The following is a 22,541-nucleotide window of genomic DNA, read 5'->3' as shown; positions in this document are numbered from 1 at the left end:
TCTCTAGAGGGGATGTGGGAAAACTGGGACACTAATGCATTGTTGGTGGGAATGTGAAGTGATCCAACCATTATGGAGAGCAATTTGGAACTGCACCCAAAGGGCTATAAAACTGAGCATATCCTTTGACCCAGCAATGCCACTTTTATGTCTGTATCCCAAGGAAATCATACAGGAGGAAAAGGACCCAATGTGCAAAAATGCTTGTAGCAGCTCTTTTTGTGAGAGCAAAGAACTGGAAAATTAGTAGATGCCCATCAATTGGGGAATGGCTGAATAAGCTGCGTTATATGAAGGTAATGGAATATTATTGTTCTATAATTATTGGTCATCATATGAACAAGCTGACTTGGGGAAGTCATGTAAATCTTTTTACATGAACTGATGCTTAGAGAAACAAGCAGAAGCAGAAATACTTGTCTACACAATAACAGCTAGAATATGTGATGATCAACTATGAAAGATTTGGTTCTTCTCAAAGGTTGAATGATCCAAAGCAATCTCAAAAGAATTTTTGAATAGAAAATGCCATCTGCCTCCAGAAAAAGAACTATGGAAATTGAATGTACATCAACACATGCTATATTTACTTATATATTATTATCTTTTTCTCTTATGGTTTTTCCCTTTTGTTCTGATTTTTCTCTCCCAACATGATTCAAAAAGCAATGTGTATCAAAATAAATAAATTAATGTTTTTAAAAAGAGAATATCTCTAAGCTTGAGCCCACTCTCCCTGATCTCTTGCCCTATCCAAAATAAAATTCTTATTTCTCTACCCAGTTATAATTCTGATTTTCCATACATATATCTTAGCAATCATTTATGTCAAGTTCCTTTAGGATAAGGACTATATATCATGTTTCTTTTTATCTTTATAGTACCTCGGAATCTAGGAAATATAGTTCTATGCATATAGTAAATGTCCTTGTTAGGTAGTCTTCAGGAATAACTCATTCCTAATGAGTTATACCTTTTAGCACTAGTAGAACAATAAGAAAGTTATCTTCACAATCAAAACATTGGTATAACAAATATCTCTCTGAGAAAGTATTTCCAGGACCATTCTAATTATCTATTATTTGAACTCTAAAAGATAGGCTATATCTTGGAGTCTTCAAATACATTCATCCCCACTATAATTCCCATTAACTCATATAGGAAAAAAAAAGTGATACTGATGTTCTTCTTGACATGAAACATAATCCACACTTTGTTTAGCTTATTATATAGCATGCATTTGGAGAAAAATTTCTGTAGAGAGAAAAAAATTCTCCCATGTCTACATGTCTGAATTTCCTAAAGACATTGCTCAAAAACATATGGCATCATTTCCTCTTAACCAAGAAGAGGCTATTGCAAGAGAGGTCAATGTAATTGTACAGGGTACTAGGAAGAGATTTGACTGGGAATCATATAAATGAGAGTAAAGAGATAAAATGGAAGTTGGAGAGAGAAGAGTAGAGAGCATGCAGCTAAGAGTGAGCAACCTCATCTTTGTCACCACTATCTTTTCTTACTAAGATGAAATACCTGAGGCCAAAGTAAGAGGCATTTTTGATCAGTGATTAACTTTCCCTGACAGAGAACCCAAACTAGTAAGGAATGAGCTTGAGTAAGATGGGGAAAAGAAAGAAATGAAAGAGAGAAGGGGAGAAAAGTTAAAAGGAAGGAAGGAAGGAAGGAAGGAAGGAAGGAAGGAAGGAAGGAAGGAAGGAAGGAAGGAAGGAAGGAAGGAAGGAAGGAAGGAAGGAAGGAAGAAGGAAGGAAGGAAGGAGATAGATCTCTGATTTGATTGTTGGGATAAAAGGAAATTTTTTCACTTCCCCATCTCAACTGGGATTCCTGAACTAAAAGAGAGAGAGAATCTTATCAATTATCATATTCAACAAATTTCCTAAAGTATAACAAAAGTTGAATACGGCCTTCCTCCATGACAAAAGAGTCACAAGTTAGCAGATTTAAGATGTGGAAACAAACCAAGAGAGTAGCTTCCTTCTAAAATAGATAGATATCTCAGGAAACTTTATTCCCTCCATTGTTCTCTACTGTCAAAGTCACAACACTATTTCTCCCTGAGTATAGTTATTAACTAAGGTAACTATCATATGTTTCCCAGGATTGGCTGAAGGAGGATTTGGAAAAGAGTGATTCCTCCATAAAATGTTTAGAAGCCAAATAAGAAGGAATAAGTAGTTTTCATATCAAGCTAACTACCTCTAACCCCACACACTGCCACACTTAGATCATAGTCTTTTTTTCTTTTCTTGAGTTAATTAGGCAAGCATCATGAATTCTCTTTTCAACCTGGCAGACACCAGGTGACATCATGCTGTCTGCATCTAATAGCCCACCTAATGAAATGTTGGGGAATGGGTGAAACCAAATGATTTCACATAGACTGCTGGATCCTGATTGGTCTTTTGGTAACCAGTCTCTTGAAATTGTGCTTAAATTCCTTCCACAACCAATGACAACTTGAAGGGCAAAAAGAGAGAAAATTCAGGAAATCAATAGGACTCAGCTCATTACTTCTATACAATTTTGCTGAAGAACATAGAGGTAAAATGATTTGTCTCATACTAAAAATAAGAGGTGTTTAATGGTATATTATTTTGAAAGGAAAAAAAGGATAACGGATAAATAGTAACAATTTAATTTTGGTTTTAGGTACCAATTTGAACCATGAAAACAGCAATTCTTCTTTTTTGTCTCCTAGGGACAATTCAATCATTACCAGTAAGTATAATTTTTCCCTAATTTTTATTTTTAACTGGTCCAACATGGAAAAGAAAATATGAGGTATAAATCCTGAAGATGTGACTGATTTACCTATAGAAATCACTGACAGAAATGGTGATGATTGATAACTATTGTTACTGAAATATTGATTTATTTTCATTGTTATTGCTATGTGTCAATATAACCTTGGGAAAGGATCTTGTACTGAGAGTTGCTGGGCTAGTATATGCCTGGATGGACCATTGAGTCCTTGAGATGAAATTCATCTATATGGAATTGCTTGCTGTCCTAAAGAGAAGGGAGAGGAGGGGAAGAAAGAAAAAAATGGAACACAAGGTTTTGCAAAGATAAATGCTGAAAATTATCTTTGCAAGTTTTAGGGAACATGAAACACTATTTTTAAAAACACTATATTTAAAAAAAATTTTTCAGGGAAAAAATTCATGAAATTCTATAACTCAGGAACATGGCACAGGTTCAATCATATTGTTGGGGTAGTGGGGAAGGGAATCTCTGTGACAGGAAAAGAGAACCCAAAGGCATTCAAAACAAGTTGTGTAGGAACACCTGAAAAAAATTGACTGAGCAGGAATCAAGCCTAAAGCAATGGCTATGGGACATTGCTCTTTTGCAAAAGCCAGCATTGCACTTGGTTTGGTAATTACTAAGACATGTTGTTGAGCATTATCTTAAAGTGCCTTGTGGGAAGCAAATTTAAACAGCATAAAAGGAGAGCTACAACCCTTTTGAAGAAAACTGAGTTAGTCTGGTCACCATTGTATATGGAACATGGCCTGTGTCTTTTGATAAATTCTGTTTCCTGCTACCCCAGGGTGCAGTAGGCACATTTACTTTTTCACCATTATATGAGCCACAATGGTAACTAATTTCCCCTCCTGCTTCATTGAATTTGTTTTAATTGTATTATTTTCAGATCATAAATTATTAAATCTACTTTAAAAAGTATCTTGTGGTATTTGAGCTGAATGGTAAAATTTCTCATATCTATATGTATATAGATATAGATATATTCTCATACAACCTCTTGACTGTCTCCTCCATCATTCTCTCCCTCTACCACTGCAGCTAGACCTCTTTTAACAACCAAACTCATCTATCCATTTTCTCCCTTCTCCACCAAAACTTATTGGTATTATTCCAATTCCCTTATAATCATATTTTTCTAGGATTACTGGTGATAAACTAATCCATAGAAACATGCTAATGTTAGGTAATAGACCAATGTGTTGTTATTTCAGAAGTGACTTCATTTTAATAAGAGATATATCAATCAAAAAAAAAAAGAATGGAATTTTATGATAAAATTTCAGGCACTGGTAGATTGCTAGAACAGATATTTGGAAGCAGTGGGAACCCCAAATGAGACCATTCCTTCATTGAATAAACATTTATTAGATGCCAACTGTATAAAATACACATTCCTGAGGGGCTATGCATATGCTAGATTCTGAGGAAAATATATACGTCTTACTCAAAGAAGTCACAAGGAAATCTCTAAGCTGTAAATCTATGGTGCTATGGCTCTACTCAAATCTGGCCCAGAAGGGTGAACAAACTGGAGACAAAAACAGGATGCAAAAGGTGAAATCTAATAAGGATAAATACTTTGCAGAAGTACAAAAAGAAGTACAAAAAAACCTTCACCTTCCCATATATAAAATACAGGAAGCATGGTTGTTCTGAAGTATGTAGACTAAATAATTTAATCCTAAAGACTAGTGATTCAAAGAATTAATAAGATAAAGGCAATTTCATTAAAGAAAATTGTATGAATGACAACATATTAAAAGTTTTTGGACAGAATCAAAATCATATTTTCTGATAACTTCCTGGTAGTTTGGGCTAGATTCTGGAACAAATCAAGATTGATTAAGTCATAGCAGGTGAAAGATATTCAGCAAGAATAGGTATTAAGTTGATGCAACTGATAACAGCTGAATTAAACATTCTTGCCCAAGTTCCCCAAGATGTTCTACCAAATCTGGGAGAGAGCTTGGGGCTCATCAAGGATATTTTATATAATAGCTCATCATAGCATGCTATTAGATCACTGAACTAAGTCTGGAGGATGGCTTCAATATTTTTTAAAGGTAAAACGACCTTAACTTGCATGAGAGAAGTGGGAACTTTGTTTCTACCACATAGTGATTGCAGTGTTGAATTTGATTTGAGGCACTATAGTTTTAGAAGAACATTCCAAATCGGAAGTGTTGAGAGGAGGGTAACCACATTGGTGAAGACCATTGAACTTGTGTCATATGACAATGGGTTGAAGTCATTGGGTGTGTTTTGTCTAGAGAAGAGAAAATAGTGTGGGGGCGATTAAGGTGAAGACATGATACCCATCTACTTGTGCTTTAAGAACTCATTTAAAAAAAGAGTAAAGTTTGGCCTCAGGGAATCAGAATTATGAGGAATGAGTAGAAGTTACAAAGAAATTAGTTTTGAATATATATCAGGGAAAGTTTCTTGATAATTAGAGCTGTCCCCAAGGAGAATGGACTACCTCAAAAGATTGAAAAGTTCTCAGTCTTTGCATGCCTTCAAGCAGAGGTAGACTACCTCTTCTCAGGGATCTTCCTGGTGGAAACAATAATGAACAAACCCAAATGGGGTCACAAAGTCATACACAACTGAAAAATGACTGAACAATCACAAAGGCATTTATGTAGCAATAACTTGGATCTCAATTCTATCCACTGAACTACTTAGCTTCTAAGATAAAATTAGTCGATAGGCTTCTTTCTGATGTAAAGTTCAGAAACATAAAAGTAATATTTTTGCTTCTTTAATACAAGGATCTTTGCTTATCTGTTTTGCCAGATTCTATAAGGTATCTCTTTTACTTTATAAAAGTTATAAAGTTACTTTATATGAAAAGGGAAGCTAGGTGGCATAGTAAATAAAGTACCAGGCATGAAGTTAGGAAGACCTGAATTCAAATCTACCCTCATTCACTACCTATGTGACCCTGAGCAAATTATTTATCACTATTTGCCTCAGTTTTTTCATCTGTAAAAAAAAATGAGCTGGAGAAGGAAAAAGAAAATCACTCTAGTATCTTTTTTCAAGAAAATCCCAATATGAGGTTACAAAGAATCTGAAACAACTAAACAACAAATGAAAAATAAAATGTAAAAAGGCTAGAAAAGTGGGAAGAGACAAATTACCATGAGTTTTGACCTCTAAACAAAAAAATTTATATTTGACCTTGGAGGTAAAAAGAAGCCTTTTGAGTTTATTGAATATATAGTATTGAAGATAATGTTACTTAGTATTGTAATATATTACATGAACACATTGGTTCATTTAAAATACTTGCCTCAAAAATTGTTTTTTTTCCTTTGCATTTCCAATATCTAGCATCTAGTACATAATAGAAATTAAATGTTGTTTGTAGAATGATTGGTTAATTGATAGATTTTTTAAAAAACATAACACACTTCCCCAATAATGAGTTTGTTTTAACCTAGTGGCACTACTATTGTTTCTATGGTGTACATGGCTTCTTCATGTTGTTTTAGGAAGCTTATAAAAGATCAAAAGGTAGGAGTATGATAACCTTTATTCTGAATCCTCAAAAAAAATTTCTACTATTAGGCAGAGGTTTAACTGCTTTAATTTATACTTATTTCTCATTAACCATTAACCTTGTATTTGAGAAAATAATTATGGTACTGGAAACATTTGAGTAAAGAGGTCTGTTGATAGACAAGCAGTAAGAACAGAAATTGGGGAAAGAAAAAAACTTTTCTTGGAACTTCCATTAACTCTTTAAAAAGTCAATAAAACTGTGATATTTACTGCTCTTAAAAAAAAATATTTGCCTTAGTACATATACGTGATCTAACAAATGTATCGGGGATCTATGTCGGGCATCCTGACCCCACTTCTTATTTCCTCACAATGAACCACATTAATTTTTCCCACTATAAAGTTCAATATATGAATAGCTTCCTTTCCATCAACTCATAAGAAAATTGTGAAAGAAATTAAGATATACGGGAAAATGCATTGCAATCTTAGAAGAAAAATAATATGTAAATCTCAGCAATTCTTTCTTATTCCAGATACTCCAGCTAATGAGAATGTATCCAGTACAAGGATTTGGTCAACAGCAGGCACAGGTACTATTCAAAGGGGATTTACCAGGGGGATGTTGATTGTGTAACATTGGCTTTCATATAAGCTTAGAAAGTTAGTTAACTTGTGACCTTTGCTTCCCAGCACAAATTGAATTTCATAAGATTTCAAATCACTGTGTAGTTGCAAATGATTGTCCTACACCACTGACCCATTTCTAAAAGACAAAAAGGTGATAGACAGTATTAAAACAGAGGGGCTAAATTTATCTTAATGTCTCTTTTTGGTAAATATACTCCACTGTGCCTGGCACATAGTAAGAACTAATAGATGTTTATCATTGTGGTTGTGGATACAACATTTATTTGGTATAATTCTTAAGACAAGCAGCGAAAATAAGACAATCTACCTAAAAGTGCTAAGTTACAAGCTAAGAACAAAGGACATTGAGAGAGAAATGTACACAGCCAGAGGAGAGATAGAGACAACCTGAAGAGAAAGCTAAGGACTCCTAAGGCTAGGTCTTTGTATTCCCACACTCTTCATCTGAGTATTTCTCTGGTAATTAATTCCATTCTTCTGTGTATACCCAATGCCCTATTCTAAAAGGCTGTTCCATCACATGTGTATTCTACAGAAAGCATGTATACACATTTGTTCATTTAGAAAACCCCATTTCTCCCTGAATATAAAAAGAAACAAAACCTGAATTATGTTGTTCTGATGACTCATCCAGTGTGTATTATTGCAGCAGCAGCTTCATTCTGGTGTGGGACTTCCTCCTGCAAATTTGGTTCTGGATCAGCCAACATTACTCACCCCACAGCAGCCAAGCCAGGTAAGTAATTTATACAACAACTACAATAGCCTTTATTGGTAGCTAGGAGATGCAGTGGATAAAGCTCTGAGCCTGGAATCAGAAAGATTTTTCTTTCTGAATTCAAATTTGGTTTCAGATACATATTAGCTATATGATCCTGGATAAGTCCTATTTGCCTCAGTTTCCTTATCTGTAAAATGAGACAGAAATGGCAAAATACTGTAGTATCTCTGTCAAGAAAACCCCAAATGGATGACATGACTGAAACAATTCAACAACAGTAACAACATAACAATCTTTGCAAAGAAAGAAACCAAAAGTAACTGGTTAAGACCAGGGTGGTTTAAACAAGGTGTCATGCATAGGGTGGATAGAAGTGAGAAAAGTAGATGACTAATAGGGATGTAACCCTCTTCCTGGCAGAGATGGTGTTCTAAAGGTAAGGAATGAGGTATATGTTGCCAATTCAATTCAGTTCAACTAAGAAAACAACAATTTTCATCCTCTGGTAACTTAAATGCTCCTTATATGTATGTGCACATATAAGTGTAAAAGTGAGAGCTGGTACCAGAAAAACTGGTACCAGTTAATGATGTAATTGCAGAAAATAAGATGATAAATTTTAAATGTAAGATAGCATGATCACAGGAAATAAATCAATGGGAAATAGAGGTGAGGTGTGAATGTGTTAATAAGGTTTGAACACTCTGTTGCCCTTTCTACCCCACTGTGAAATCTCCCCGAGGAAGGTAGAAGGGCATTTGGCAATTGATTGGCAGAAGAATGCCTTTGTCCCTTACCCACTGTTTAAAAAGTCAACTTGCTAAGCTCTTCAGTTAGTCATTGCAGGAACCAACAGTCATGGCAGATCAGAGCTCATGAAAGATGATTGATTCTTCAGTGATTGATTTTTTTTCTCCTCATCCTTTATATTCCATGGCATTGTGTAATGGCCACAAAGTTGTGTGGGGAACAGAGAAACACACTCTCCAGACACCTAATCAGAGATAGGCAGCATCCAAGGCTTTATTCTGTCATGAGCATTAGTTCCACACACACTCCATTAGAATACAAAATCCTTAGGAAAAGGGATTATTTTATTCTTTATACATAAATCCCCAGCATCTAGGTCTATTCGAGGCTCTTAATAACAAGTCAATTGTTTATTCATTTATTTTTCCCCACTACATAAACTGCTTGCTGTGTTGTACCACAGTTCCCTTTTATTGTCCTGCCTCAGTTTCCCTAATTGTTCTGACTCAGTTTCCCTAAATTGTTCTTTTTCAGTTTCCCTGGTTGCAACCACCCTTTTCTGCCCATTAGAACTGAGATAATTAGGGCTGTGGAGATCTGACCTTCCAGAAGATGACTCCAGATGTTCTATTTCAAATACCTAATTGGCATTGTTTATAACTCTAAGTTTCACATTTCCTGGTTCTAGGTTGGATATATCCTTAACTCCTACTCTGTTAGAATTTATGGTCCTAACCCTCCCCCAACCTTGTCAGAACCAGACTGATGGTTCCTGCCTGGAGATTTCCACTCACCAGAGTTGGACTCCACCCACTGCCTTTGTTTAACTACTGTGTTTAAATGTGATGGAGAACTCACATTCTCGGCTGAATGTTTTTGACATCAGCCCTGGGAGCATCATGCCCCCAGCACAATCTCTCCCTTTCGATAAATTATTAAAAACTCTCTAATCTCTATCTTGCCTCAGTTTCTCTGGCATTACAGCTGGAAAAATATTAAGCAAGAAAAACAATGTGGTATAGAGGAAAGGACATAGGACTTGAATTCAAAAAACAGCTGGATTCAAATACCACCTCAAGTATTTATTAGCTATGAGATGCTGGTTAAGTCATTTAGTTGGTCTTTGTAATAGTTTACTCCTCTAGGGGTTTCTGAGGTCTCTTCCAGATCTAAATCTATGATACTATCATCTTCAGAAGATACATGAACTCTTCATAGCCATTCATATACACCACAATATTCTTTTCTTAATACGTTTCCAGGAAATAACACTATTAGAGAATTCTGGTGAATAAATTCTTTTTAATCTAAATACATAAGACATAAGTTGTTTGAAAAGATTCATAGTTGAAAGTATAATGAAACTAGTTGTTTTTTTTCTTTTATATTTCCTTTTTTATGCTTTTTAGCTCTTCCCTCCTTTGAGCCAAATACCACTGTCACAAATATTTTCAATGGGAACAGACATGCAGCTGGTAAGTGTTCTCTTTTACTGATTTAAGTGTATCTATTCTTTTTCAAAATATTAAGATGGAAAAACAGCTAAAATGCACAAAGGAAAAATATCTAAGGATTCAAATGAAAATGTAACATTAAAGGTCTTTCTTATAGAAATCTCTTGAAAGGATTAAGTTTGTTCTCTAGACAATTCTTCCTCTTTCCCCCAATGTTGCAATCCTCTTCCACAGACCCCCAAAGAATAATATATATGTGAATAATATATGATTATGAATATTAACTACCATTATTGCTGCTATTGCTACCACCATAGCTACTGCTCCTACCATTACTATTCTAAGACAACTATGACAAATGGCATAGTACCTAAAAGTTCATCTCCATCATTCATGCTACATCTTCAATATCACAAACCTTTCCCCAGTTAGGATTAGTCATTCATCTCTGATCTCTGGGTAGTCACAAGGAACTTAAATAAAGCACCTGGGCTGGAAGAATCAATATCTTAGTCCTAAAGAACTTTTGTTAAAAAAATATTTCTACCTAGATCAGGTTTTCATCTAAAAGAAACTAAATGTTAAGCATGACCATAGTTCCTGCTAAGTCATGAGATTGGTCTATAAATAGGCACTGCCTGTTCAGTCTGGGTAAGATAGGGAAAGAAAAGAAAGAAAGAGAGGAAGGGAGAAAAGGAAGGAAGGGAGAAAAGGAAGGAAGGGAGAAAAGGAAGGAAGGGAGAAAAGGAAGGGAGGAAGGGAGAAAAGGAAGGGAGAAAAGGAAGGGAGGAAAGGAGAGAGAGAAGAAAGAAGGGAGGGAGGAAAACACAGAGGGAGGGAAGGAAGGGAAAGAGGGAAGAAGGGAAAAAAGGGAGGAAGAGAAGGGAGAAAGGAAAGGGAAGGAGGGAGGGAGGGAAGAAAAGAAGGAAAGGAGGGAAGGGAGTTATCTAATCCTCACATTAAACAAGTTTTGTATGAACATGTATTTTTCAAATGGGCCTTTGGTAAATGAAATTTATTATCTTACAGATAAATCCAGCTACAGGACTAGTACCTAGCATCCAGATACTCCCAATGACCAACGCACAGCAGGTGTCTCCACAACAAGTAAGTCCTATGTTCCTCTCCAATAATTCATTTTTAAATAAATGAGAGGAAATTTTACCCACAGCAATTTCTCTCAATATAACGCAATATTTTTTCAGGATTCTTTAAAAGTTTGCATAGAAGTTTGGAAACAAAAATATTTCCTATCTATTAGAACTCTCAGAATCAGAAAATCTCAGAGTTAAGGAGTCCCCAGAAGTCCTCATTGCTGAACAAAACCCCCTCCTCAGCATGCCTCACAAGAACTCAAACAGTATTTAATTATAAAACACAAGTACAGCCCTAAAGTCAGGAGGATCTGAGTTCAAATCTGTCCTCAGACATTTAACACTTCCTAGGGAAGAAAGGGAAAGGAAAGGATGCTGACTAACATTCTCTATCCCTCTCCTCTAGTGCTTATATATTTGGAATATTCATGGGAAAACCAACCACTCCAAGCCTCTCAGAGATATGTAATGGCAGCTCTTCTTTTTTCTCCCAGTGAAATACATTTTGATTGCTATCCTTTTACAAATGGAAAGAATGTGATCTTGGATACTTTTGCAAAGCTTATAGATAATATAATCAGCTCCCTCCTTTTGCCCCTACAGCTTCATTCCCCAGCTATATTTGTCAATTGTCTCTTATCTCTGAAAGAGGAAATTCCTTCTCTTCCTCTTATTTATGTCTATAAATTAGTTAGTATATTGAACAGACTAGGTCTTTTGCTAGCCAACAACTTTATCAGAGAATAAACTTTGGGGAAAAAAATAAAATCTTTCACACTGTGGCTGCCTTTCAAATAGTCTAACAGGGTAAAATGAAAGTAAATAGTGAGCAACATTCATGGATATTTAGAAAGGAAGAGGGGGAAAATCCCAGGTTCCAAGTCAGTAAGTCAACAAGTATATTATGTACCTTCTATATGCCAGTCACTATATTGAGTTCTGAAGATATCAAAAAAGGCAAATTTAATTTAATTTTAAATTAGAAATTCTGGTTTTAAGCTTACTTTTAAAAATAAAAGTAATCTGAATTTTATTGCATTATTCATTTTATTTTTCAGATGCTCCCTGTCATTGTGGCACAAATCGGAGCCCCGGTAAGATGATCATTTTTCAGATCTGGACTTCAAAATTCAACTGCCTTTAAAACGGGTGGTAGAGGTGGGGGTTATTATTGGTCTGGATATTTTTATTCTAATTTATTTAGTTAAATAATATTAATTCATTATCTCATTTTTGTGGTTACTCATCCTATCACTATTATAATATAAACAATTTTTCTCACCAAATTTCAATGTAACTCCTTATGAACTCTTTGAGTTGTTATGGCTTCAAATTTTTAACAGATGGTGACATACCTTCTGCAACTGAACTTCTACACACTTGATGATGTTGGTCCTCAGAATATGGGCAAAGGCACTTCAGTGAGAACTGACTCTGGTGCCTCATACTGATAAAGGTGTCAGAGCTCTCAAAAGATATGCTAGTATGAGCACAATCTCTATAGGAGAGGGAGCAAAGGTTAGAAAGTCTTTGATTAAAGGACTGGTGACCAATTATTTATCAACACAATTAGGTAGCTATAGTGATGGCTTTAAATAGCTAAGAACTATAGTGCATTGTGTGGACTCAGGAAGAACTGATTTGGAATCTTGTGTCAGATATTTCTTAGTTGTGTGATTCTGGACAAATCATTTTATTTCTTGCATCTTCAGTGTTTTGCCTATTAAATGGAGATAATAATGGCAACTACCTCCCAATTTATTATATAAATGAGATGTACAGCAGATTGCAAACCTTAAGATGTTTTCTAAATGTGAGCAATTACTAGCTCTAGTTTAAGGACCAACCTAAGTTCATCATCAGAAGATGCTTACCAACCAACAAGTATTTTTGGCCATAGAAACATAAATACCATTAAATAAGGCATGAAGAGCTAGCAATCTGGGTCATTGTAGGAAGTACCAACTGAATGAAACTGTGAATTCTTTGAAAGATGAAATAAAATATCTGTGGCTATACTGTGGAAGTTTTTAAAAGTCATCACCCTTACCCTAATTAACCCAATAGAGACCTCTATATCATTTTGTGTTGCACACATAAGGCACCTCAACCCTTTAAACAAATACTACAATGGCATTTGGATAATGCTCAATAGGCTGGTGGAGTATTTCCCCCCTCCAGCCTTGAATTCATTCTCTTTAAATTATATTTTACTCAGAAATATTCATAAAACTGTGTTTCTCCTAATGATCTATAACATGCAAACAGTCAATTTTTGAATTCTAATTCTTGTTCTCAATATTAGAATTTAACAAGGGTAAAAAATGAAATATCAGCATCAGGTTATAATTTGTATAATTTACAAAGTGAAACTTGAAATTCTACTCTACCCAGTATCTTTTATTCTTCTGGTCCCAGATTTCTCAATTAGTACATCTGTGCTCCTGGACTCTTTAGATAGAGATGCAATAAGTTGTGTGATAGGAACAAGAAAAGTTGAACAGATTTTGAGGATGGAAAATATCTCTGTAAAAGTCTGAAAATATATGTTTAGATCATATGTATTTTGTCTTACTTGCATTAAAATATGCCTAATGGTTTACTTTTGCTGTTCTGTTTTTAGGGTGCCTTCCTAAGCTCAGAGGAATTGGTAAAAAAAAAAAATGAAATCTAATATTTCAAATTTTCTATTTCTATTGATTCTTTTTGTGTTTAAAGTCTCATATTTAAAGTAATAGAACCTGAATGTCAATCCCAAAAATAGCATTAAAAACTCAGTAGGCTTGTTAAATTATCCTTTCTCTAAACTTAGATGTTTTTAATCTGCTATAAAAGTAATTCTCATGTTACTTGAGTTGTACCTAAAAAATATACATAGTGAAAACTCCAGCAGAAAAACTGAAGAATTGTTGCAAAGCCTTGATAGCACTATATGTATTCCTTGACAGAAAGATTGACTCTATTGGCACAGATCTTCATGAGAAAAAAAATAGAATAATCGACATAGTTATAATTGTTCTAGCATTCATTTGAGACTGGTAATCTAGCCAATAGAACACCTGTCATTATTGGCCAAGTCTATTAAATTTTATTCATACCCCAAAGGGCAAAAACTAGCTTACAAGAAATATTTGTCCACCTAGGTTAGTTGGTGTCCAATGTAAGCCAAATAAAACCAAATACTATGTGCCAAGCATTGTAGCTCAAGGAGGTTTGAGGCAAATGTTTTTATTATTGAGTTGTTTTCAGTCATGTCCAACTTGTCATGACCCCATTTGGGCTTTTCTTGTCAAAGATACTGAAATGGTTTTGATTTCCTTCTCCAACTCATTTTATAGATGAGAAATTGAGGCAAACAGAATTAATTAACTTGCCTGGAATCACACAACTAGTAAATGTCTGAGGCCAGATTTGAATTCAGAAGATTAAATCTTCCTAATTCCAAGCCCAGTCTTCACCACTAGCTGCTGGCAAATGTATGGGGGACAAATATATTTATGCACTTGAGAGGAGAAAGAGTTTGGTACCTGAAATTTGTCAGATTTTTTTTGTTCATAATAATTGAGTTTATTTTTTTAAATGACATTCATTTCATCTGGCTACTAGTGTGACACAAGTCAAATGCTAATTGGTATTTATTTTCAGATCAATGATACCATATCTTTAATGGACTTCTACGGATACTTTCTACTCTATTTGAAATTTGCCACAGCAGGACAGAGCTGATGAGGCTGTTGTCCTCATAAAACTAAGCTCAGCCATGTTTGAGTAGAAAAAGAGTAGAAAATGAAATGTTGTGGGAAATTCCTTCTTGCAAAAGGAAATCTATAGATTCTATAGATTGCACCAGTATACTGTATTTATCAAATTTATCAATTTTTATTAATTTTTCAATTTATTTTATCAATTATTTTATCAAATTATGTAAACTATGGTCACTAGAACTGGGTAAATAGAAGGCTCTTTGAGTGAATCAAGAAAAGTACATATGACTATATACCTAGGAATCAGTTTGTTTCAAGTCAAATTTTTCAATGCCATTTAAAAATGCATCAGAAGGAAACAACCCAGGAACACAGAAGATAAGAGGATTACACAGTTCATTTAAATTCACGTTTTTCCCATTAATTTGATTTAATCTTTTAAACCTAAATTTATAAATACATATATATTATTTATTTATATTTACAATAAATATCTATATTTTATATATGTATATATAAATCCTTTTTGAGTCAACTGTAGTTGTATATATTATGTAAGAGTAAATATAACCTCCTTGAGAGAAGGAACTATTTAATGTTTTGTATCCCTAGTGGTTAGTATAATGCTTGACACATAGTAGATGCCTAAATAAATACTTATTTGAATAACTGATTGGTTTTCTACAATGAGGTATCTTAGACATTTAATACTTGCATGACTTCAAGCAACTTATTTGACTTACTCAGGCTTCACTTCCCTCATCTGTTAAATGAAGGGTCTATATTAGATGACCCCTGAGATTTGTTTTAGCTCAAAATCAATGATCTTATGATCTTATAACCTCTTACTTTATAGGGACAAATTCAATAACTTTTATTCAAAATCAGACTACTGAATTATGAATTTCCTTTTGCTAAAAGATGTTCATCAGTTAGCCAATCTACAAGCAGTTAGTAATCATCTACTTTGTTTCATGTGCTATGTTAAATGATATGGTTGTCATTTTTTCAGTCATTTCTGACTCTCCATGATCCCATTTGGAATTTCTTTGACAAAGATAGTGAATAATCTACCATTTCCTTCCTCAGCTCATTTTACAGATTAAGAAGCTGAAACAAATAGATCTAAGTGACTTGTCCAGGTTAAACAGCTAATATATGTCTAAGGGCAAATTTGACTCTAGACCCACTATGCTAACTTAGCTGCTCCAAATGTTAGAAATACATAGAAGGGAGGAAAAATTAACCCTATCCTGATGTAGATGGTGTCTTAATGGGAGAGATAAGATGTAAATAGAGATACTTAGGAAAAAAACATCCAGAATAAATGGATGATAATCTTGAAGAGGAAAGTTCTAGCAGCTGGATTATAGTTTGAGCTGGAAGATTATTTTATTAAAAACCAAAGAAAGTGTGGTTTGCCCAATATTATCTAGATAATAGCATTCAAACTCATTGTTTCTAAACTCAGTCTCTAAATTCTGAGTTTTTTTTCATTGTGTTTTGCTAATGGAGGTAGAACAATAACAGAAAATTCAGTGAAATCAGCATCAGATTTGGATCAAGTAAGGAAGACACAATTTGATCAAAAAGGCTTATTTATACTTTCTCTCTACCTTGCTTCCTCATTCCCACCCTCCTCCCCAACTCCTCTCCCACCCCCACGTCCCCATTCCCACCCTCCGCCCAGTCACTCAGCCCAAATCCTTGAGAATACAAAAATGCTAATGTTTTCTGGTGCAATCAAATCAAAATTTTTTTCAAGATTCTCTTTCTTCCACTCTCCTAGCCAATGGCCTCACAGATCTTCACAGGACTTCTCATCCAACCTTTTGGTACTGGAGCCGTACTCCCAACTGGCCAGGAAAGGATAGATGCGAATACCCAAGATGCAGCTCTTCCTGCAGGACAAACAGGAGGAAACCCTGCCATCTGGGGAACCCCCGAAGGCCAGCTCCCAACTCCCAGTGGTCCAGATGATGTATTCGAAGCTACCAACCCAGTGGGAATTCAAAGAATTGAGGGAAGCACCACTGAAGCACCAAACGGTGGGTTTTTCCAAACCCATAAAATGTCCCTTGGTTCTAAAAAGACAGCTGAAGGCAGTATGAGACAGAAGTTCTTGGGTGATCCCTTTGCCTTGGCAAATATGAATCCCAGTAATACCAGGGAGCTTCCTTCTTCTATGTCAGAGCTGACCCCAACAGGAGGCAATCTGATGATTCCTCTGATAGCACCCCAGGATCCAGACTCCACCACCTCTCCTACCATATTAATGCTGAGAGGAGACACTCATCTGTCAATATAGAATAGTGTCAAGCTTTCAATGTTTTGTGAGAATTACCGTAGTGTATAGTCACCTAAGTCAGGAGATGAAAATCAATAAGTAATGTGCAACAACAACTGAAACACAATTATTCTATGAAAATCTATATTTTCTGTAATAATACTCTATTTAGATAAATTTCAACATACTTAGAAAGTGGTTAAAGAAAAGTGTTGAAAAGAAATGCTTCTACATTTGATAAATGATTTCCTTCCCCCTTCTACACTGCCTCCCCAACCAATCTTGCCTCAATTGAAAAGGCTTCAAATAATTGTCCTTTATTCTGCATAAAAATAATATTCTATTTGCTTCCAGGAACTGATTAAGAGGCTAATTTTTAAAATCCTCTAACCTGCCACTCAAGTCTGGTGATACAATTGGATATGTTTCATTGTTGATATACTGGAATGGATTCAGTCCTACGGAAGATGGGCCCAGGAAGCTACAACTTCCATCCCCCAACTCAAAAATCTTGGGAGACTATACTACACCCAGGAAAGATAAACCTCTGGACAAGAAGGAATGTTAACCATGACAGAATGGAATAAAACCTTCTTTGAGAAATCACAACTTACCACTGTGTTATGGGCCAACTTCTGACTAAGTAGATATATATGTAATAAACATTTCAATAGTAAACTTGCAATTTAGTCTCAATTTTTTCAAAATGTGAAATTATCTTAATTTAACTTATATTCAATGTAAGCTTCAGAAAGAATTGAGGTAATTCATAACTTCCTTTACTTAAATTCATGAATTCTTCAATTATGTTCTAATAGTCTACTTTGAAATAGAAATGTTTATTTAAGTCAGGGAGTATCTAAGCTCTATGGCATTGAGTGGACAGGACGGTTTGCCTCTAAGTGCTTGTCTTGACTTCCTTGGAATCATTCTAGTATCTCTCCACAAGTTTTGGGATTTGCATCCCAAAGAATTGCAGTCACCATTTTCCCAGTGAACAAGTATTTATTGAAAAAGATACATTAAAAGTTCCTTGCTTTAGATGCTATGAAGGATATAAAAAATTACAGGTTATCCCCTCTCATACTTTCCTCCATCCTCATGAAGCCTAAAAGCTGAGTTAGTCACATGCCACAATTGTGGCATTTGAAGTTTAATATTGAGGGACAAGGTAGCTAATGAAGTAATCAAAGATTACATCTGAATGATGTTCTCTGTGAAGGTGAATTTAAACCTAAATAACTACAGACTTGAAACCTAGAATAAAAAAAATAATAATCAGCATCTTATAGCACTTTAAGATTTGCAAAGCACTTTACAAATGCTATGTCATTTTATTCTTACAACAAACTCTAGAGGGTAGGTGCTATTATTATCCCTATTTTACAGATAAGGAGACTGAGGTACACAGAGGTTAAATGATTTGCCCAGGGTGACATAACTATAAGTGTCTAAAGTCAAATTTGAATTTAGAACTTCTTGACTCAAAGAATAAAGTTCAATCCACTGTGCTATGCAGCTTCCTCTAGAGCACTAGAGAAACTAAGATTTATTCAGACAAGAGGGAAAGTACCTCCTCAAGAAATGTGTGTATATGTATAAATATATAAACATATGTATATGCTTCCAAGGGAAAATATTTATTACATAAGAATAAACAAAAAAATTTTTGCTACACTACTCATTTCATTCTATTGTTTAGACATGTCCAACTTATCATGACTTCATTCGACTTTTTATTGGCAAAGATAATAGAGTGGTTTGCCATTTCCTTCTCCAGCTCATTTTATAGATGAGGAACTAAGGCAGAGTTAAGTGACTTGTTCAAGGTCATAAGATAAATGCATGTGGATATCTGAGGTCAGATTTGAAGTCATAAAAAAGAATCTTCCAAGCTCCAAGCCAACACACTATATACACTGTGAAACCATATAACTGTTCTAATTCACTCAATACTAAAAAGTAAAATTGTATCTGGGAGGTGGGTGGAGATAACTCGCCTATTAGGAGATAGCAACTTTGTTTGGAAGCAAAAGCACAGAAGCCCAGATTTTCATTCAGAGTCAGAATTATGTGAGATAAAAATTATTTAAGGTTTCATTGATTAGGTGGTGAAGTCAATCACCAAATCAACAATTCAGAGATTGACCTGAAGTTTTATAGCACTCAGAGCACAGACTTAACTGATTTTATACAAATCAATGAGCCCATGGCATCAGCTTCAGCAATCTTATATAGAATGTGAATACATAAGCTGCAAATAAAAACAGAATTTTACCAAAAGCAGAAAAGGAAGATAAGAGTATACACGTCTGTAAACAAATCAGAAGAGGGAAGAAATGGACATCTGGCAGTTGGTCAGAGCAGGAACTGTGGCTTGTTTCCCAGTCTTGATTTTGCAGGTGTCATGACTTTCTTGCTTCCTGGAACAATGTCTGGAAACTCAAAATAGAGACTGGGAGAGTGTTCTCTTCTTACCAGAGTAGCAGCAAGAACTTTGAGTCATGGTTTCTTTCCCATAACAGTATTTCTCTTACCACAGTGGCAGCAAGAAGCCTGAGCCAGAAATTACCTTGTCACAGATGGCAGCGGATATTTACAAATTGCCCTAAATTTCCTGACCAAATGAAAATAAAACAGGCTACAACTTTTAATCATTTTTTTTCAAATGAAATTAGCATACTAAACTACCAGATGACACATGAGATTAAAAAGCGTTGCCTTAAAATCAATAAAGACCTGAGTTCAAATCCTGACTCAGATGTTAACTCATTATATGTCACTGAGCAAAACATTTTTAAAACCTTAGCTTCAGTTTCCTCATCTGTAAAGTGGAGATAATAATAGCCCCTGTCTCCTAAGAGTGTTTGAGAATAAGATGAGTTAATAATGATAGTGCACTTCACAAATCTTAAAGTATTATATAAATGTTAACTACAATACATATCATGATTATCTGCAAGTAGAAGCATGAATTGATACTGCAACTTTGAAGCATTCCAGAAAATTGATACTAGTTCTTGTAATCTAACTCAAATTGCAATCCCCCAAACATATCCTGCTTTAGCTGCCTTCTCAATATTACCCTCTGGCCACTTATATGAAGAAAATATCAATCTATCAGCAAGTGATAATTCATTTATTAAGTATACATTACATGTCAGATAGTATACTGAAGTTCTGGGAGTGCCGACCCAGCTTCTGATGCCATACTACATCTAAGTTATGGTTGCAATTACCAAATAGTAAAGCAAATGAAAAGAGATTCAAATGAGCTGATAGAATTACAGAATGGCAAGAGTAATCTTGAATACAGATGAAGAATAATCAAATTACCATACCTCCTTGGAAAGCAATTTTTTTATGCATCAATTAATCTCCATTACAATCGTATGAAGTACTATCAAGACTCAATGGAACAGTACTATTAAGTGGCAAAGCCATGTTTAGAAACTAGGCTTTCTCTCTCCTAGAGCACTGTTCTTTCTCCTAGAGGCAATCGGTAGTATAGTAGATGGTTCTGGCTCTGGAGTCAGGAAGACTTAAGTTCAATTATAACCTTAGACATTTACCACATGTGTGATTCTGGGCAAATCACTTAACCTCTGTCTGATTCAGTTTCCTCAACTGTAAAATGGAAATAATAATATCACCCACCTTCCAGGGTTGTTGTGAGAACCAAATGACATAACAGTTGTAAAGGTTAACACAGTACCTTGATAGTAGGTGATATAGGTATTATTAAATGAAGTAATATTTTCAAAGTTCTTTCATAGTTAACATTTAATAAGTGATTGATTCTTTTCTTCTTACCTCAATCATTAATAAAAATGTCTGTGTTTTATCATCATCATCCCTTTAACTATCCTGGCAGATCAGCTAATGAGTACTCAGGTTTGAAACACATGGTGACAGAAAAGACGATGAGAGAGTCTTGTGGTTATATGTCTGAAGGTGTTTATTGAAAGACATAAGCAAAAAACATCCCGAGAACTGGAAAGCAATGGGTTTGGAAGAGTATAATAAAGCAGAAAGGCAAATAACAAGGTCCAATATTCCAGGATGTGTAGAATCGGATAGGTGGATATCAAGGAAGTGGCCAGGGTAGAAAAGGCAAGATGTTCACACTAGCTCCATTATTAGTAAGTAGCTCAGACTTTGCAGATCAGTCTATGGGCTACAAATATGTCAAATCATCAATATCATCATTATTATTACCATAAAACCAAAATTTTATATTTCTCTCTATTAAATTTCATATTATTAAATTCAGATCTACTATGGTTAAACATTTTAAACAATGTAATCAATGTTAAATGATTCAATTTGTTCTACTTAGCCATAAGGGAAGAACTAAAAACAAATAGAGGCATATGGGAAAAAATAATCTATTATTTGATTTAAAGAAAAACTTCCTAACAATACATCAGGACAGTCATGAAGCAGAATAAGCTATCTTATTAATATCTAATATCGAATTAATAGACAGTGAGTTCACCTACCATTGGAGTTCTTGAACAGTACATTGTCCAAGGCTACTAGCTCATTAGTTAAATCTAGAATCCCTGCTTGTAGAGTCCCAGTCCTAATCCCACTGTGTCATACCCAATCATTTGCCAGATAAATGTCCCAGGAAATGTTTCTATCAAAATAGGTTTGATCTGCTTAAATCTAATCCCCAGAAAATGAAAGAAGTCAAAATAATCTAGGACTACAATTAAATGGAGACATAGGAGGGGAGAGAAGAGGAAGGGAAAGTTGACATCTTTAAACACTGGAGTTTAAGTAAATCTTTAAATTGACATTAAAAATCAATCTAAATTAAATGATACATTCTGATTCCAGAAAATTAGACATTTTCTAGAACTTAGATAGAAAAAATACTCGATTGTAGGTAACTATCATCAAAGGTAACTAACTGGTTCATTGATTAAATGATTTGGTTGGGGGGTGGGAGAGTAATAAGAAACGGATTCTATTGGGGAAGAAGTTATTTGGAAATGACTTTGTAGAGAAAACAAAAATCATTCATAAAATACTTTAATTCTGACAACCAACTGCATGCTGAGATACCCTTTTGCTCTCTTTTCTTTTATCCTTACTGCTTCTCTCTGAAAGATATGTTTTCAATGAAAGGTGATAAAAGACCTTTTTTTACCTTAATAGCTGTCCATAAGTTATGTTTAATTTAAAAAATAGAGAGAAACATATTTATCTCTATTTACTGAATCAGATTTTTTTTTGCCTCCACAAGTTTTGCCTGTATCATTGTGAATAATCTCCCCTGCTCCAATATTTGTCTGCTCCCCTCCTTATAATTTGAGTCTGCTTTTCTTTTCAAAGTAGTGTCTCCCCAGCCTAATTGAAGCTGTTGATAACAACATCTTGGGAAACCTACTTAGGAATGCTCCCAAACAACCCAAAACAAGTAGGTACAAGATAAGTGGGCTCTCAGCTATTTGCTTTCATCATCATCATACTGTAAGTGAGGAAAAAAAAACACCATTTCTGGTTTTCAGGGACCAAATGTCAGTCATAGAGCCTTGTATCACTAAAATAACAATATATTCAAAATAATATATT

The 22,541-nt window shown here is 34.8% G+C and overlaps 1 protein-coding gene across 2 annotated transcripts; it reads left to right on the top strand.

Moving 5' to 3' along the window:
- Nucleotides 1–4,741: 4,741 nt before the first annotated feature.
- On the top strand, nt 4,742–17,643 carry AMTN (amelotin). 2 transcript variants are annotated; one of them, XM_051964916.1, is made up of 9 exons: nt 4,743–4,853; nt 6,834–6,890; nt 7,598–7,684; nt 9,829–9,894; nt 10,903–10,980; nt 12,026–12,061; nt 13,591–13,617; nt 16,461–16,719; nt 17,313–17,643. In XM_051964916.1, the coding sequence occupies exons 2-9, from the start codon at nt 6,846–6,848 to the stop codon at nt 17,321–17,323; spliced, it is 609 nt and encodes a 202-aa protein (XP_051820876.1). In that variant the 5' UTR covers nt 4,743–4,853; nt 6,834–6,845; the 3' UTR covers nt 17,324–17,643. The 2 variants fall into 2 exon arrangements, with proteins under 2 accessions (XP_051820877.1, XP_051820876.1); XM_051964917.1 differs by lacking the exon at nt 13,591–13,617 and having other exon boundaries at nt 4,742–4,853.
- Nucleotides 17,644–22,541: the final 4,898 nt, after the last annotated feature.

The sequence above is a fragment of the Antechinus flavipes genome, chromosome 6 (assembly GCF_016432865.1).
Source record: "Antechinus flavipes isolate AdamAnt ecotype Samford, QLD, Australia chromosome 6, AdamAnt_v2, whole genome shotgun sequence".
Taxonomy (NCBI): Eukaryota; Metazoa; Chordata; class Mammalia; order Dasyuromorphia; family Dasyuridae; genus Antechinus; species Antechinus flavipes.
Note: the sequence above shows the minus strand (reverse complement) of the source record. Positions and strands in the feature narration are given on the sequence as shown.